This window comes from Somniosus microcephalus, chromosome 6 (genome assembly GCF_052327205.1).
Source record: "Somniosus microcephalus isolate GS21.2 chromosome 6, FLI_Smic_1.0, whole genome shotgun sequence".
Lineage (NCBI taxonomy): Eukaryota > Metazoa > Chordata > Chondrichthyes > Squaliformes > Somniosidae > Somniosus > Somniosus microcephalus.
The window spans coordinates 243,636,413-243,651,838 of record NC_140992.1 but is presented as its reverse complement, the minus strand read 5'-3'; the positions used below and the strand labels follow the sequence as shown (position 1 = coordinate 243,651,838).

At 46.5% G+C, this 15,426-nt stretch overlaps 1 protein-coding gene across 2 annotated transcripts in view; it reads left to right on the top strand.

Annotated features, from left to right (window-relative positions):
* Nucleotides 1-122: 122 nt before the first annotated feature.
* mvda (mevalonate (diphospho) decarboxylase a) overlaps nucleotides 123-15,426 on the top strand; it is a 40,800-nt gene continuing 25,496 nt past the window's right edge. The window contains exons 1-2 of one of the 2 annotated variants that reach the window (XM_085991676.1): nucleotides 123-333; nucleotides 12,794-12,864. In XM_085991676.1, coding sequence (XP_085847802.1) covers nucleotides 264-333; nucleotides 12,794-12,864 — 141 coding nt within the window. In that variant the 5' untranslated portion in view covers nucleotides 123-263. The remainder of the gene's footprint in view (nucleotides 334-12,793; nucleotides 12,865-15,426) is intronic. The other variant, XM_085991675.1, reaches the window with a different exon arrangement.

The following is a 15,426-nucleotide window of genomic DNA, read 5'->3' as shown; positions in this document are numbered from 1 at the left end:
TCCTTCACTTCATTGGCTAATTTAACCCGCGATGGGGGGGAGGCGGCAGCACCACGTGGGGATCGTGTCATAATTCTGATTGGTTAATACCAGTTTCCTCAGGTGACGGATGATGTAGGGCTTTTACTGATTGGTGAATAGTTCACCTGGTGCGAAGCTCCAGCCAATCATCGCGAAGTGGTTGACAGGCAGGAGCATGGCGTGATTGGAGAGCACGCCGGGTCCGCCGGAGCTGGGTTGACAGGCGCTGCTGCACCTTATGGATGGCCGAGGACAAGAGCATGTCGCTTGTTACCTGCACGGCCCCCGTGAATATTGCTGTAATAAAGTACTGTGAGTATTGACGCTGAACCTACGAACAGGCTCAGATCTGCTCTTAGTTCTAACGAGAGGTCATCGACCTGAAACGTTAACTGTTTCTCTCGCCACAGATGCTGCCTGACCCGCTGAGTGTTTCAACAACAACATCTTATATTTATATAGCGCCTTTAACGTAGTAAAACGTACCAAGGCGCTGCACAGGAGTATTTTAAGACAAAAAGTTTGACACTGAGCCACATAAAGATAAATTGGCAAAATACTGTGGATGCCGGAAATCTGAAATAACAACAGAAAATGCTGGAAACACTCAGCAGGTCAGGCAGCATCGAGGAGAGAGAAACCGAGTCAACGTTTCGGGGTGGTGGTGGTGCTGAAGGAGATTAGAGGTAGGAAGGGGCGAGGCCATGGAGGGATTTGAAAACAAGGATGAGAATTTTGAAATCGAGATGCTGCTTAACCGGGAACCAATGTAGGCCATCGAGCACAAGGGAGATGGGCGAACGGGACTTGGTTCGAGTTAGGACACGGGCAGCCAAGTTTTGGATGACCTCAAGTTTACGTAGGGTGGAATGTGGGAGGCCAGCCAGGAGTGTGTTGGAATATTCAAGTCTAGAGGTAACAAAGGCATGGATGAGGGTTTCAGCAGCGGATGAGCTGAGGCAAAGGCGGAGACGGGCGATGTTAAGGTGGTGAAAGTAGGCGGCCTTTGTTATGCTGCAGAGATGTGATCTGAAGCTCATTTCAGAGTAAAATATGACACCAAAGTTGCAAACAGTGTGGTTCAGCCTCAAACAGATGTTAGGGAGAGGGATGGAGTCAGTGGCTAGGGAACGGAGTTTGTGGCAGGGACCAAAAACAATGGCTTTGGGTGTCCCAATATTTAATTTGAGAAAAATATTTCCAGCATTTTCTGTTTATATTTCAGTTCTTCCCTACTGCTCAGTCTCCCCCCTCCATTTGTTTCCTTATTAATCCCTTATTCTTCTCATCAATGTACCTTTGTACCAGCTACCTGGTAGAGAGAAACTGTTTCCACTGAATGGGGATTCTAGGACTTGGGGGCAGAGTCTAAAAATTAGAGCCAGACCTTTCAGGAGTGAAATTAGGAAACACTTCTACATCCAAAGGGTGGTAGAAGTTTGGAACTCTCTTCCGCAAACAGCAATTGATCGGAGATTGATAGCTTTCTGTTAACCAAAGGTATTAAGGGATTGAATGGCGGAACAGGCTGAATGGCCTACTCCTATGTTCCTATCTGGAAATATATTCCCTAGAATTTAGAAGTTTCAAGGGTGATCTGACCGAAGTTTTCAAAATATTAAGGAGAACAGATAGGGTAGATAGAGAGAAACTATTTCTGCTGTTTGGGGATTCCAGGACTAGGAGGCGTAGTCTAAAAATTCGGCGGGAATCTCGAGCGGCAGAGCGGGACTATAAAAGGCCCCAGGGACCAGGTAAGGCCTCACAGCGTCGGCGGGAATCTCGAGCGGCAGAGCAGGGCTATAAAAGTCCCCAGAGACCAGGTAAGGCCTCACAGCGTCGGCGGGAATCTCGAGCGGCAGAGCGGGGCTATAAAAGGCCCCAGAGACCAAGTAAGGCCTACCAGTCTCCGAACTCGGAACTCGGAGGGAAGGAGAGAAGTAAAAAGTAATCCAAGTGTGACGTCACCAGAAAGCGGGTAAGTGATTGGTTGGTAAGTATTTCTCTCTTTTTTAAGCTTAAACTCTGTGGTTTAGAGTTTCTAAGGTGCGATATTCATCATCTAGAATCGGAGCAGAGGGTATTTAACAATAATATTAATACATTTAATTAATTACATAGAATGGGAGATCAGGTGATGTGTTGCTGCTGCAATATGTGGGAGCTGGTGGACACCATTGATGCTCACGGTGATCACATTTGCAGTAAGTGTTGGCTGCTCAAGGAATTCCGGCTCCGTGTTGAAGAGCTGGAGTCCGAGCTTCAAACACTGAGACACATCAGGGAGGGGGAGAGTTACCTGGACTCTGTGTATCAGGGGGTAGCCACACCAATTAGATTAATTAATTCAGATGTAGTCCGTGGCCAGGGTCAGGATGGTGTGACTAGAAGTGAGGCAGGTACGGGGATCCAGGAGGTAGTGTTGGAGGAGCTGCAGCCCTTGCTCTTGTCCAACAGGTTTGAGGCTCTTACTCCCTGTGAGGTTGGGAACAGGGACTGCGGGGAGGATGAGCAACCTGGCCACAGCACCGTGGAGCGGGGGGCCATTCAAGTGGGGGGGAGTTAAAAGAAATGTTGTAGTGGTAGGGGATAGTATCATTAGGGGGATAGATAGAGTTCTTTGCAGCCGAGAGCGAGAGTCCCGAAGGCTGTGTTGCCTGCCCGGTGCCAGGGTTAAGGACATCTCCTCTGGGCTGGAGAGAAACTTGGAGGGGGAGGATCCAGTTGTCGTGGTCCATGTTGGTACCAACGACATAGATAGGACAAGGAAGGAGGTTCTGCTGTGGGAGTCTGAGCAGCTAGGGGCCAAATTAAAAAGCAGAACCACAAGGGTAATAATCTCTGGATTACTACCTGAGCCACGTGCAAATTTGGCTAGGGTAAATAAAATTAGAGCGTTAAATGCGTGGCTCAAAGACTGGTGTGGGAGAAATGGGTTTTGCTTCCTGGGACACTGGCATCAGTACTGAGACAGGAGAGAGCTGTTCCGTTGGGACGGACTTCACTTGGCCAGTGCTGGGACTAGAATCCTGGCGAATCGAATAACTAGGGCTGTAGAGAGGGCTTCAAACTAATTAGTGGGGGGGAGGTTTTAAGAGAGCGAAAAATAAAAATGACAGCGGAGAAGGCAATAGAGCAAGGTAGCAGTGGGGGAATTAAAAAACCAGAGCGTGTCAGGAAGGGACAGAATGTATAATGATAAAGGTAAAGTAGTAAAAGGGGTAAAAGCAGGAATAAATTGTCAGAAAACATATTTGAAAGTTCTTTATCTGAATGCACGCAGCATTCGTAACAAAATTGACGAGTTGACGGTGCAAATAACTACACATGGGTATGATCTGGTGGCCATTATGGAAACATGGCTGCAAGATGATCATGACTGGGTACTAAACATACAAGGGTATTTGACAATTAGGAAGGACAGACAGGAAGGAAAGGGAGGTGGGGTTGCTATGTTAATCAAGGATGGAATCACAGCAATAGTCAGAAATAATATTGGGTCAAAGGATCAGGATAGTGAAACAGTTTGGGTGGAGATAAGGATTAATAAGGGGAAAAAGTCACTAGTGGGCGTAGTCTATAGGCCTCCTAACAGTTGCAACTCTGTTGGTCAGAGTATAAATCAGGAAATAGTTGGGGCTTGTAATAAGGGAACAGCTATAATCATGGGGGATTTTAACTTTCATATTGACTGGACTAATCAAATTGGGCATGGCAGCATTGAGGAAGAGTTCATAGAGTGTATTAGGGACGGGTTCCTTGAGCAGTATGTAACTGAACCAACCAGGGGGCAGGCAATCTTAGATCTGGTCCTGTGTAATGAGACAGGATTAATAAAAAATGTCCTAGTAAAGGATCCCCTTGGAATGAGTGACCATAATATGGTTGAATTCCAAATTCAGTTTGAGGGTGAGAGTTGGATCTCAAACCAGCGTACTAAGCTTAAATAAAGGAGACTATGAAGGTATGAGAGTAGAATTGACTAAAGTGGACTGGGAAAACAGATTAAAGTGTAAGACGGTACAAGAGCAGTGGTCTACATTCAAGGAGATATTTCACATCTTTCAAGATAAATATATTCCACTGAGGAAAAAGGGGAGTAAAAGAAAAGACAGCCATCCGTGGCTTAGTAAAGTAATAAAGGATAGTATTCGACTGAAAACAAGGGCATATAAATTAGCCAAATCTAGTGGGAGGATAGAAGATTGGGAAGCATTTAAAAGCCAGCAAACAATAACTAAAAGATTGATTAAGAAAGGGAAGATAGATTATGAAAGTAAACTAGCAAAAAATATAAAAACAGATAGCAAGAGTTTCTACAGCTATATAAAAAGAAAAGGGTGGCTAAAGTGAACGTTGGTCCCTTAGAGGATGGGACCGGGAAACTAGTGGTGGGGAACATGGAGATGGCAAAGATGCTGAACAAATATTTTGTATCAGTCTTTACAGTAGAGGACACTAAAAATATCCCAACACTGGACAAACAGGGGGCAATGGGTGGGGAGGAGCTAAACACGATTAAAATCACTAAGGAGATGGTACTCAGTAAAATAATGGGACTTAAGGCGGATAAATCCCCTGGACCTGATGGCCTACATCCTAGGGTCTTGAGAGAAGTGGCGGTAGGGATTGTGGATGCATTGGTGATCATTTTCCAGAACTCCCTGGACTCAGGAAAGGTCCCGGCAGATTGGAAAACTGCTAATGTAACACCCTTATTTAAGAAGGGAAGTAGACAAAAAGCTGGAAACTATAGACCAGTTAGCCTAACATCTGTGGTTGGCAAAATGTTGGAGTCCATTATTAAGGAAACAGTAACAGAGCATTTGGATAAACATAATTTAATAGGACAGAGTCAGCATGGTTTTACGAAGGGGAAGTCATGTTTGACAAATTTGCTCGAATTCTTTGAGGATGTAACATACAGGGTGGACTTCCAAAAGGCATTTGACAAGGTTCCACACACAAGATTACTGATCAAGATAAAAAAAATCACGGGATTGGGGGTAATATACTGGCATGGGTGGAAGATTGGCTATCTAACAGAAAACAAAAAGTTGGGATAAATGGTTCGTTCTCGGGCTGGCAATCAGTAACTAGTGGTGTTCTGCAGGGGTCCGTGCTGGGACACCAACTCTTTACAATCTATATTAACGATTTGGAGGAAGGGACCGAGTGCAACATATCCAAGTTTGCCGACAATACAAAGATGGGAGGGAAAGCAGTGAGTGAGGAGGAGATAAAAAACCTGCAAAAGGACATAGACAGGCTAAGTGAGTGGGCAGAGATTTGGCAGATGCAATATAATGTTGGAAAGTGTGAGGTTATGCACTTTGGCAGAAAAAATCAAAGAGCAAGTTATTATCTAAATGGAGAGAAAGTGCTACAGTACAAGGGGATCTGGGGGTCCTGGTGCATGAAACACAAAAAGTTAGTATGCAGGTGCAGCAGGTGATCAGGAAGGCCAATGGAATCTTGGCTTTTATTGCAAGGGGGATGGAGTATAAAAACAGGGAAGTCTTGCTTCAGTTATATAGGGTATTGGTGAGGCCACACCTGGAATACTGCATGCAGTTTTGGTTTCCATATTTAAGAAAAGATATACTTGCTCTCGAGGCGGTTCAGAGAAGGTTCACTTGGTTGATTCCAGAGATGAGGGGGTTGACGTATGAGGAAAGGTTGAGTAGGTTGGGACTCTACTCATTGGAGTTCAGAAGAATGAGAGGCGATCTTATCGAAACATATAAGATTGTGAGGGGGCTTGATCGGGTGGATGCGGTGAGGATGTTTCCACTGATGGGTGAGACTAGAACTAGGGGGCATAATCTAAGAATAAGGGGCTGCCCTTTCAAAACTGAGATGGGGAGAAACTTCTTCACTCAGAGGGTAGTAAATCTATGGAATTTGCTACCCCAGAGAGCTGCGGAAGCTGCAACATTAAATACATTTAAAATGGAGGTAGACATTTTCCTAGCAGATAAGGGAATTAGGGGTTACGGGGAGAGGGCGGGGAAGTGGACGTGAGTCTAGATTCGGATCAGCCATGATCCTATTGAATGGCGGAGCAGGCCCGAGGGGCCGCATGGCCTACTCCTGCTCCTACTTCTTATGTTCTTATGTTCAGGAGTGAGGTTAGGAAACACTTCTACACACAAAGGGTGGTTGAAGTTTGGAAGTCTCTGCAAACGGAAATTGATGCTGGTTCAATTGCTAATTTTAAATCTGAGATTGATAGATTTTTGTTAACCAAAGGTATTAAGGGATATGGGCCAAAGGCAGGTATATGGAGCTAGGTCGCAGATCAGCCACGATCTCATTGAATGGCGGAACAGGCTTGAGGGGCTGAATGGCCTACTCATGTTCCTACTTGAAGAGGACTAATTTGTAGGGTTATGGGGGAAAAGCTGGGGTGTGGGACTAAATTGGACAGATCTTTCAAAGAGCCGGCACAGGCATGATGGACCAAATAGCGTCCTTCTGTTCTGTAAGATTCTATTCTATGATTCTTATAAAGTGATTGCACCGCACTATCTGTGTCTCTGCCACAGTGTAAAGTGTGCAGTGCACTGTATCGTAACTGCTGAGTTTGGGTTTGCTGGAGTATGAGACCAGTCACACTGCTTGGGGTTCACAGTGGTTGTAATCTAACTTCAACTGACAGAAAGTGAACCTTTTCAAGTGTGAGGAGGCCCCAGGCCCCAGGTGGACTCTGCTTAACTTTTTAATGTTAATGTTTGAAATTTCACTTGCATCCAAAGCACATAATCACAATGAGAGTGCTGTGGAGTAGGAACTATAACTTGGTGCTGCCAGCTATCAAGTTGTCACTGCAGCGTTGCAGATGGTTTCCTGATATGGGCTGCAGAGTGTTCCTTTCTTCCTCAAATCAAAATAAATACGTGGTCAGGATTGGATATTTAGAGCCAAAAGGGATTAAATGTTGAACTATTTCCTTTCTCTGTTTGCACTGTGTTGCCATCTTTCTCTGGAAAGGAAAGGGAGGTTGGAGATGGGGTGGTAGTTTGCAAGGACAGAGGGGTCGTGGGTGGCTTTAAGGAGCCAGTTGGTAGTGGAGAAAAGAAGCCTAGGGTTATCGGTGCTGTCCAGGATGATTCTGAAGTAGTGGGTGGTTTTGTAAGAGGAGAGTGAGGCCCGACGGTGCTTATTGTGGTCCAGCCAGATCTGGTGATGGATGGCTAAACCAGTTGTCCAGCGGATGGCTAAACCAGTTGGGCAGCTTAAATCTGCACCCCATTGTACTTGAGGGAGCATACCAGGGGGGAATGGTCAGGATGGGGGAGAGTAAACATTTTGGTGGGACAAAGGCATCAAAGGTACAGGTGAGAGTGGGGAAGCAAATGGCTTAAAAACCGGCGCGAAGGCAGAGGCACACCAAATCAACAGCAGGAGAGGTAAAAAGTAATCAGTGTGTGACGTCACCAGGGAGCAGGTAAGTGATTGGTTGGTGAGTATTTCTCTCTTTTCAATACAAGCTTGACTTCTGTGGTGTTAAATTTCTAGGGTCTCTGGTGTAGTGGGGACAGTTGGTAAATAAAGCGCCCTAGAGTATACCTGTAACTGGGGTATTGAATAAATTTTTTAATTAATTAAAGGAGTAAGTCATGGCAGGAGAGCTCAGACACGTGTTCTGCTCCTCTTGCTCCATGTGGGAAATCAGGGACGCTGCCAGTGTCCCTGACGACCATGTGTGCGGGAAATGCATCCAGCTGCAGCTACTTGCAGACCGCATTGCGGCGCTCGAGCTGCGGGTGGATGAATTTTGGAGCATGCGTGATGCTGAGAGGCTCGTGGATAGCACGTTTAGCGAGTTGTTCACGCCTCAGGGTAGGGCAGCACAGGGGGTGACCATCAGGCGGAGCAACAAAGGCAGGCAGATAGTGCAGGGAACCCCTGCGGACATCCCCCTTTCAAACAAGTATACCGCTTTGGATACTGTTGAGGGGGATGACTCACCAGGGGAAGGCAGCAGCAGCCAACTTCCTGGCACTGGGGGTGCTCCTGCTGCCCAGGAAGGGGGTAAAAAGAGTGGGAGAGCAATAGTGGTAGGGGATTCTATAGTAAGGGGAACAGATAGGCATTTCTGTGGCCGTAGACGTGAATCCAGGATGGTTTGTTGCCTCCCTGGTGCCAGGGTCAAGGATGTCAGTGAGCGGCTGCAGGGCATTCTGGAGGGGGAGGGTGAACAGCCAGTGGTCGTGGTCCACATTGGTACCAACGACATAGGTAAAAAGAGGGATGAGGTCCTGCATCAAGAATTTAGGGAGCTAGGTAACAGATTAAAGAGCAGGACCTCAAAGGTTGTAATCTCTGGATTACTCCCAGTGCCACGTGCTAGTAAGTATAGGAATGGGAGGATAGAGCAGATGAATGCGTGGCTAAAGAGTTGGTGTAGGGGGGAGGGTTTTACTTTCCTGGATCACTGGGCCTGCTTCTGGGAAAGGTGGGACTTGTACAAGTCGGACGGGTTGCACCTGAACCAGAGCGGGACAAATATCCTTGCGGGGAGGTTTGCTAGCACTGTTGGGGGGGGTTTAAACTAACTTGGCAGGGGGATGGGATACAGAGGGGAGCTGAAATAGGGGGGGATGTGCTGCCAATTATAGAGAAAAAAACAAGTCAGCTTGGTAGACAGGGCAAATATATAAGGGCAAGGCTGGATGGCATCTATTTTAATGCAAGGAGTCTTGCAAATAAGGTGGATGAACTGAAGGTGTTGATAAACACATGGGAGTATGATATTGTTGCTATCACGGAGACATGGTTGAGGGAAGGGCAAGACTGGCAGCTCAATATTCCGGGGTACAGAATCTTCAGGCGAGACAGAGGGGGAGGTATAAGAGGAGGGGGTGTCGCAATATTAATTAAGGAGTCAATTACTGCAGTAAGGAGGGATGATATATTAGCAGGGTCCTCTAATGAGGCCATATGGGTGGAGCTTAAAAACAAAAAGGGGGCAAGCACTTTGCTGGGAGTGTACTATAGGCCTCCAAACAGTCAGGGGGAGATAGAGGAACAGATATGTAGGCAAATCTCAGAGAAATGTGCAAATAATAGGGTAATAATAATGGGGGATTTCAACTTCCCCAATATTAACTGGGATAGTCGGTGTGAAAGGCTCAGAGGGTGTAGAATTCTTAAAGTGCATCCAGGAGAGCTTTTTGAGCCAGCATGTAGAAAGTCCTACAAGAGAGGGGGCGGTACTGGACCTAATTCTAGGGAATGTGGCTGGCCAAGTGGAAAAAGTGCTAGTAGGTGAGCAGTTTGGTGATGGTGACCATAATATGGTAAGATTTAAGGTGGTCATGGAAAAGGACAGGGATGGGCCGGAAATAAAGGTTCTAAATTGGGGGAAGGCCGATTTTAATAGGATCTGGCCAAAATGGACTGGGATCAGCTACTTGTAGGAAAATCCGCATCGGAGCAATGGGAGGCTTTCAGAAGGGAGATTGAGATCATACAATGGCAACATGTTCCCATAAAGGTCAAGGGTGGTTCCAAAAACCACAGGGAACCTTGGATGTCAGGGGATATACGAGAATGGATTAGGAAAAAAAGGAGGGCTTTTGGTAGATACAAAAGGCTAAAGACGGAGGAAGCCCTAGAGGAGTACAAAAAGTGCAGGGGGATACTTAAAAAAGAAATTAGGAGATCAAGGAGGGGCCATGAAATAACACTGGCGAGCAAAATAAAGGAAAATCCGAAGATGTTTTATAAGTATATTAAGGGTAAGAGGATAACTAGGGAAAAAATAGGGCCCATTAGGGACAAAAGTGGCAATCTGTGTGTGGAGCCGGAAGATGTAGGAGGGGTTCTAAATGAATTTTTTGCATCTGTTTTCACTATGGAGAAGGACGATGTAGACATAGAAATCAGGCAAGGGGACTGTGATATACTTGAACATATTAACATCAAGAGGGAGGAGGTATTGGCGGTTTTAGCTGGCCTAAAAATGGATAAATCCCCAGGCCCGGATGAAATGTATCCCAGGCTGCTGTGTGAGGCAAAGGAAGAGATTGCGGGGGCTCTAACACATATATTCAGGACCTCTCTGGCCACAGGGGATGTGCCAGAGGACTGGAGAACCGCTAATGTAGTACCATTATTCAAGAAGGGTAGTAGGGAAAAACCGGGGAACTACAGGCCAGTGAGCCTAACATCAGTGGTAGGAAAATTATTGGAAAAAATCCTGAGGGACAAAATTTGTCTCCACTTGGAGAGGCAAGGATTAATCAGGGATAGTCAACATGGCTTTGTCAAGGGAAGATCATGTCTGACTAATTTGATTGAATTTTTTGAGGGGGTGACTAGGTGTGTGGATGAGGGTAACGCAGTGGATGTGGTATACATGGATTTCAGTAAGGCCTTCGATAAAGTCCCGCACAGGAGACTGGTCAAGAAGGTAAGAGCCCATGGAATCCAGGGTGCCTTGGCACATTGGATACAAAACTGGCTTAGTGGCAGAAGGCAGAGGGTGATGGTCGAAGGTTGTTTTTGTGACTGGAAGCCTGTGGCCAGTGGGGTACCACAGGGATCGGTGCTGGGTCCCTTGCTGTTTGTGGTCTACATTAATGACTTGGATATGAATGTAAAGGGTATGATCAGTAAGTTCGCGGATGATACAAAAATTGGTAGGGTGGTAAATAGCGAGGAGGGTAGCCTCAGTCTGCAGGACGATATAGATGGGTTGGTCAGATGGAATTTAACCCGGAAAAGTGCGAGGTGATGCACTTTGGGGGGACTAACAAGGCAAAGGAATACACAATGAATGGAAAGACCCTAGGCAAGACGGAGGGTCAGAGGGATCTGGGTGTGCAAGTACACAGATCCCTGAAGGCGGCGGAACAGGTGGATAAGGTGGTAAAAAAGGCATATGGGATACTTGCCTTCATTAGCTGAGGCATTGAATATAAGAGCAAGGAGGTTATGATGGAGCTGTATAAAACACTGGTTAGGCCACAGCTGGAATACTGTGTGCAGTTCTGGTCGCCACACTACAGGAAGGATGTGATCGCGTTAGAGAGAGTGCAGAGGAGGTTCACCAGGATGTTACCAGGGCTGGAGCGCTTCAGCTATGAAGAGAGACTGGGCAGATTGGGTTTGTTTTCCTTGGAGCAGAGGAGGCTGAGGGGGGACATGATTGAGGTGTACAAAATTATGAGGGGCATAGATAGGATGGATGCTGAGGAGCTTTTTCCCTTAGTAGAGGGGTCAATAACTAGGGGGCATAGATTCAAGGTAAAGGGCGGGAGGTTTAGAGGGGATTTGAGAAAGAACTTTTTCACCCAGAGGGTGGTTGGAGTCTGGAACTCACTGCCTGAAAGGGTTGTGGAGGCAGAAACCCTCACAACATTTAAGAAGCATTTGGATGTGCACTTGAAATGCCATAGCATACAAGGCTACGGGCCAAATGCTGGAATATGGGATTAGATTAGACAGGGCTTGATGGCCGGCGCGGACACGATGGGCCGAAGGGCCTCTATCCGTGCTGTATTACTCTATGACTCTATGATGGATACAGAAGGATCACGGTGATTGGAGGACAAAAGGCTAGGCTGATTGGAGTTTGAAGGTGCAGTTGTACATGTCTTGGGGAAGAGTTTTTTTTTCCAGGTGCAGACATGGGAGGAAGTGGGGTTGAAAGGGGGGTAGGCGGATGTGGGTGGTGAAGGAAACCGAGAATTTGTCAGAGATGGCCTTCTCTCTGATCGAGACCATGGGAATCGAGAGGCCCCGTGAGATGGCATAATCAAGGGAGGTGGTCATGAATATGGGTAGGAGAGTTTATATGGAGGGAGAGGTTTAGGGAGGCCTGAGCCAATGTTCGCTTTAAGCTGCGCTGCGGTCTGGAGCTCCCGTGCAAGCCGGCTCACCGGCTTTTAAATGCAAAAACCGCACATGCATGGGTTTTTGAATGGGTCGCGCAGCCCATTAAAGGGGCCTTGCGGAGCCCAAAAAATTAGAGGGAACATTGGTCTGAGCAGTGAATTCATTCAGAGGAGAGAGGGCAAGGGGAACTCAGATGGAGATTGCAATCAGTGAAAATGAGGAGTCGCTCAGTGCAGAGTCTTATGGAATAAAGGAGGCAGGATATCTAGATGAAAATTCAAGGTGGAGCATTAGAGAACGAGGATTTTACAGAAAATGTGAGCGGGGCGGAACAAGGTAAGGCCGTCAAAGCAGGAGGGGTACCAGCAGAGTAGGGGGAAGAGACTAAGATGTGACTTAGGGCCACACCACCACCGTGACAGTTTGGGCACTGCAGGTGGCAGACTGTATAGCCAGGATGTCCGTGCAGTCATCCCTAATAAGGTTGTGGGTGGCAAGGGCCTTGGTTGCGAGTAAATGGACATTCTGGAGGGAAATACAGAGATGATTGCTGATCCTCTGGCAGAACCCAAGGGACAGTGGTGGGTGGGGTGAGTGGGACGTGAAGGAGGTTGGTGAAGTTAGCCCCCCGAGGCTGCACTGGGAAGGAAAGTTAGTGATAGAGGAGAATGGGGCATTTGGAGTAGTTGCCCATAAGTAGTGCCTCAATGGGTTGTTCAGAGAATGTCAGGAGAGGCACAGAGGGTAGCAGTGGGCTTATGGAGATAATATAAACCCATACTATTTGTACAAAGTAAGGCAAGAGAGACAGACTATTGGACATAAATAGAAATTGGTGAAAAACAAATTTATAGTGGATACCAGGAAAAATTCAATGTTACCTGACGTAATGAGAATCTAAAGCTATTTTACTTCTTGCGTGTAGGGGGAAAACGAGATGAAGAGCTGATTTTGCCAATTAATTCCTCACTGAGTGTAACGCTACACCAAGATCAGGTAAGGTTTGAGACCATAAAGACTTTAAAAGATTAATGTAAGAAGTCACACAACACCAGGTTATAGTCCAACAGTTTTATTTGAAATCACAAGCTTTTGGAGCGCTGCTCCTTCGTCAGGTGAAGTGGAGAGATGCATAAAGACACAGCTTATATAGTCAGAGAATAATGCCAGATGATTACAGGTAATCTTTCTAACTGCCATTTATCACACCTCGGCAGAGAGATAATCACAGCAATCAAAGGTGTGAATGGTGTCCAAACAGGTTAGTCAGGAAAACATTCCATCAAAGAACAATGAGGTGGGGTCACAAGGGGTCAAATGTTGCAGATGCTGGGGTCTGTATGAAAAACAAAAAAGAGACAAAAAAACATTTTTTTTGCTGGAAATCACAGCAGGTCCGGCCGCATCTGTGTAGAGAGGACAAGCCAACGACGACTCTAGTCTGGGTGACCCTACGTAGGTGGGGTTACATGTAGCGTGACATGAACCCAAGATCCCGGTTGAGGCCGTCCTCATGAGTGCGGAACTTGGCTATCAGTTTCTGCTCTACGATTTTGCGTTGTCGTGTGTCTCGAAGGCCGCCTTGGAGAATGCTTACCCGAAGATCGGAGGCTGAATGTCCTTGACTGCTGAAGTGTTCCCCGACTGGGAGGGAACACTCCTGCCTGGCGATTGTTGCGTGGTGTCCGTTCATCCGTTGTCGCAGTGTCTGCATGGTCTCGCCGATGTACCATGCTCCGGGGCATCCTTTCCTGCAACGTATGAGGTAGACAACGTTGGCCGAGTCACATGAGTATGTACCATGTACCTGGTGGGTGGTGTCCTCACGTGTGATGATGGTATCTGTGTTGATGATCTGGCATGTCTTGCAGAGGTTGCCGTGGCAGGGTTATGTGGTGTCGTGGTCGCTGTTCTCCTGAAAGCTGGGTAATTTGCTGCGAACGATGGTCTGTTTGAGGCCATCCCCACGCCTCCACTACTCGCCTTCAAACAGCCACCTAACCTCAAACAGTCGGGGAACACTTCAGCAGTCAAGGACATTCAGCCTCCGATCTTCGGGTAAGCATTCTCCAAGGCGGCCTTCGAGACACACGACAACGCAAAATCGTAGAGCAGAAACTGATAGCCAAGTTCCGCACTCATGAGGACGGCCTCAACCGGGATCCTGGGTTCATGTCACGCTACATGTAACCCCACCTGACGTAGGGTCACCCAGACTCGAGTCGTCGTTGGCTTGTTCTCTCTACACAGATGCAGCCGGACCTGCTGTGATTTCCAGCAAAAAAAATGTTCTTTTGTCTGTTGTTTGTTTTTCATACAGACCCCAGCATCTGCAACATTTGACCCCTTGTGACCCCACCTCATTGTTCTTTGATGGAATGTTTTCCTGACTAACCTGTTTGGACACCATTCACACCTTTGATTGCTGTGATTATCTCTCTGCCGAGGTGTGATAAATGGCAGTTAGAAAGATTACCTGTAATCATCTGGCATTATTCTCTGACTATATATGCTGTGTCTTTATGCATCTCTCCACTTCACCTGGCGAAGGAGCAGCGCTCCGAATGCTTGTGATTTCAAATAAAACTGTTGGACTATAACCTGGTGTTGTGTGACTTCTTACATTTGTCCACCCCAGTCCAATACCGGCATCTGCACACCATGGCTTAAAAGATTAAGGATAGGGTTGATGGATGACAGAGCATTTTATATGTCCAAACCAGATTCCCAATCTTTGACATTTGCACTCTGTTTTACCCTCCAGTTAATTCCACTGAATTCCACAGATGGCCTAATGGGTAAAAGCATCACCTATTGTTGTACTAAGCCATACACAGTAATGTCTCATTGGACTGCTCCTGGGCCTGGCCAAAGTGGCCATTAACTGGTCCAGGCAGCGGGCAGTGGAGGGGGTCGTTTGGCCCGACTGCCTGCCTCTCTTCCGCGGCCATGTTCGCGCCCAGGTGGCCCTGGAGATGGAGCAGGTGGTGTCTGCTGGCATGCTTGAGGCCTTCCGCGACGGGTTGGCGCCGCGGGGACTGGAGTGCATCATCACCCCGGCCAACAAAATTTTAATTTAATTTGTTAAGTTTTATTTAAAGTTATTTTAGTTACGGTCTATTTGTTTATGTACCCATCAGAAGAGTACACAGTAATGCCAACCCCACTGTCTCATAAATCCTGAGACAAACTCTTAAAAATCAGGAGATTTGGTGTAGAAATTATGAGTTGCTATTTTTTTCAAACATAAACCAATATAGATCGAGAGTTCATTTATAAATTTTATTAGTGGCTTTATTTCCTCTCTAACAGGTCACAGCTCTTTACAAAAACTGTATTACTGCATCTGAAAATGCTTTACAAAAAACTTTTTAAAAATCCTACCTGTTATCACCACGTTGCTATGTTTGGGTACTCAAGATTCTTGAGTTTCGGGCAGGTGATGTTTCGGTATTAGGTAAGCGTAAAATTATTGTATTTAAAAAAAAAAAAAAAAAAAAAAAAAAAAATTGCCAATGCTGTACACAGTCTATTAAGGGCATCCTTCCACATTCCTGT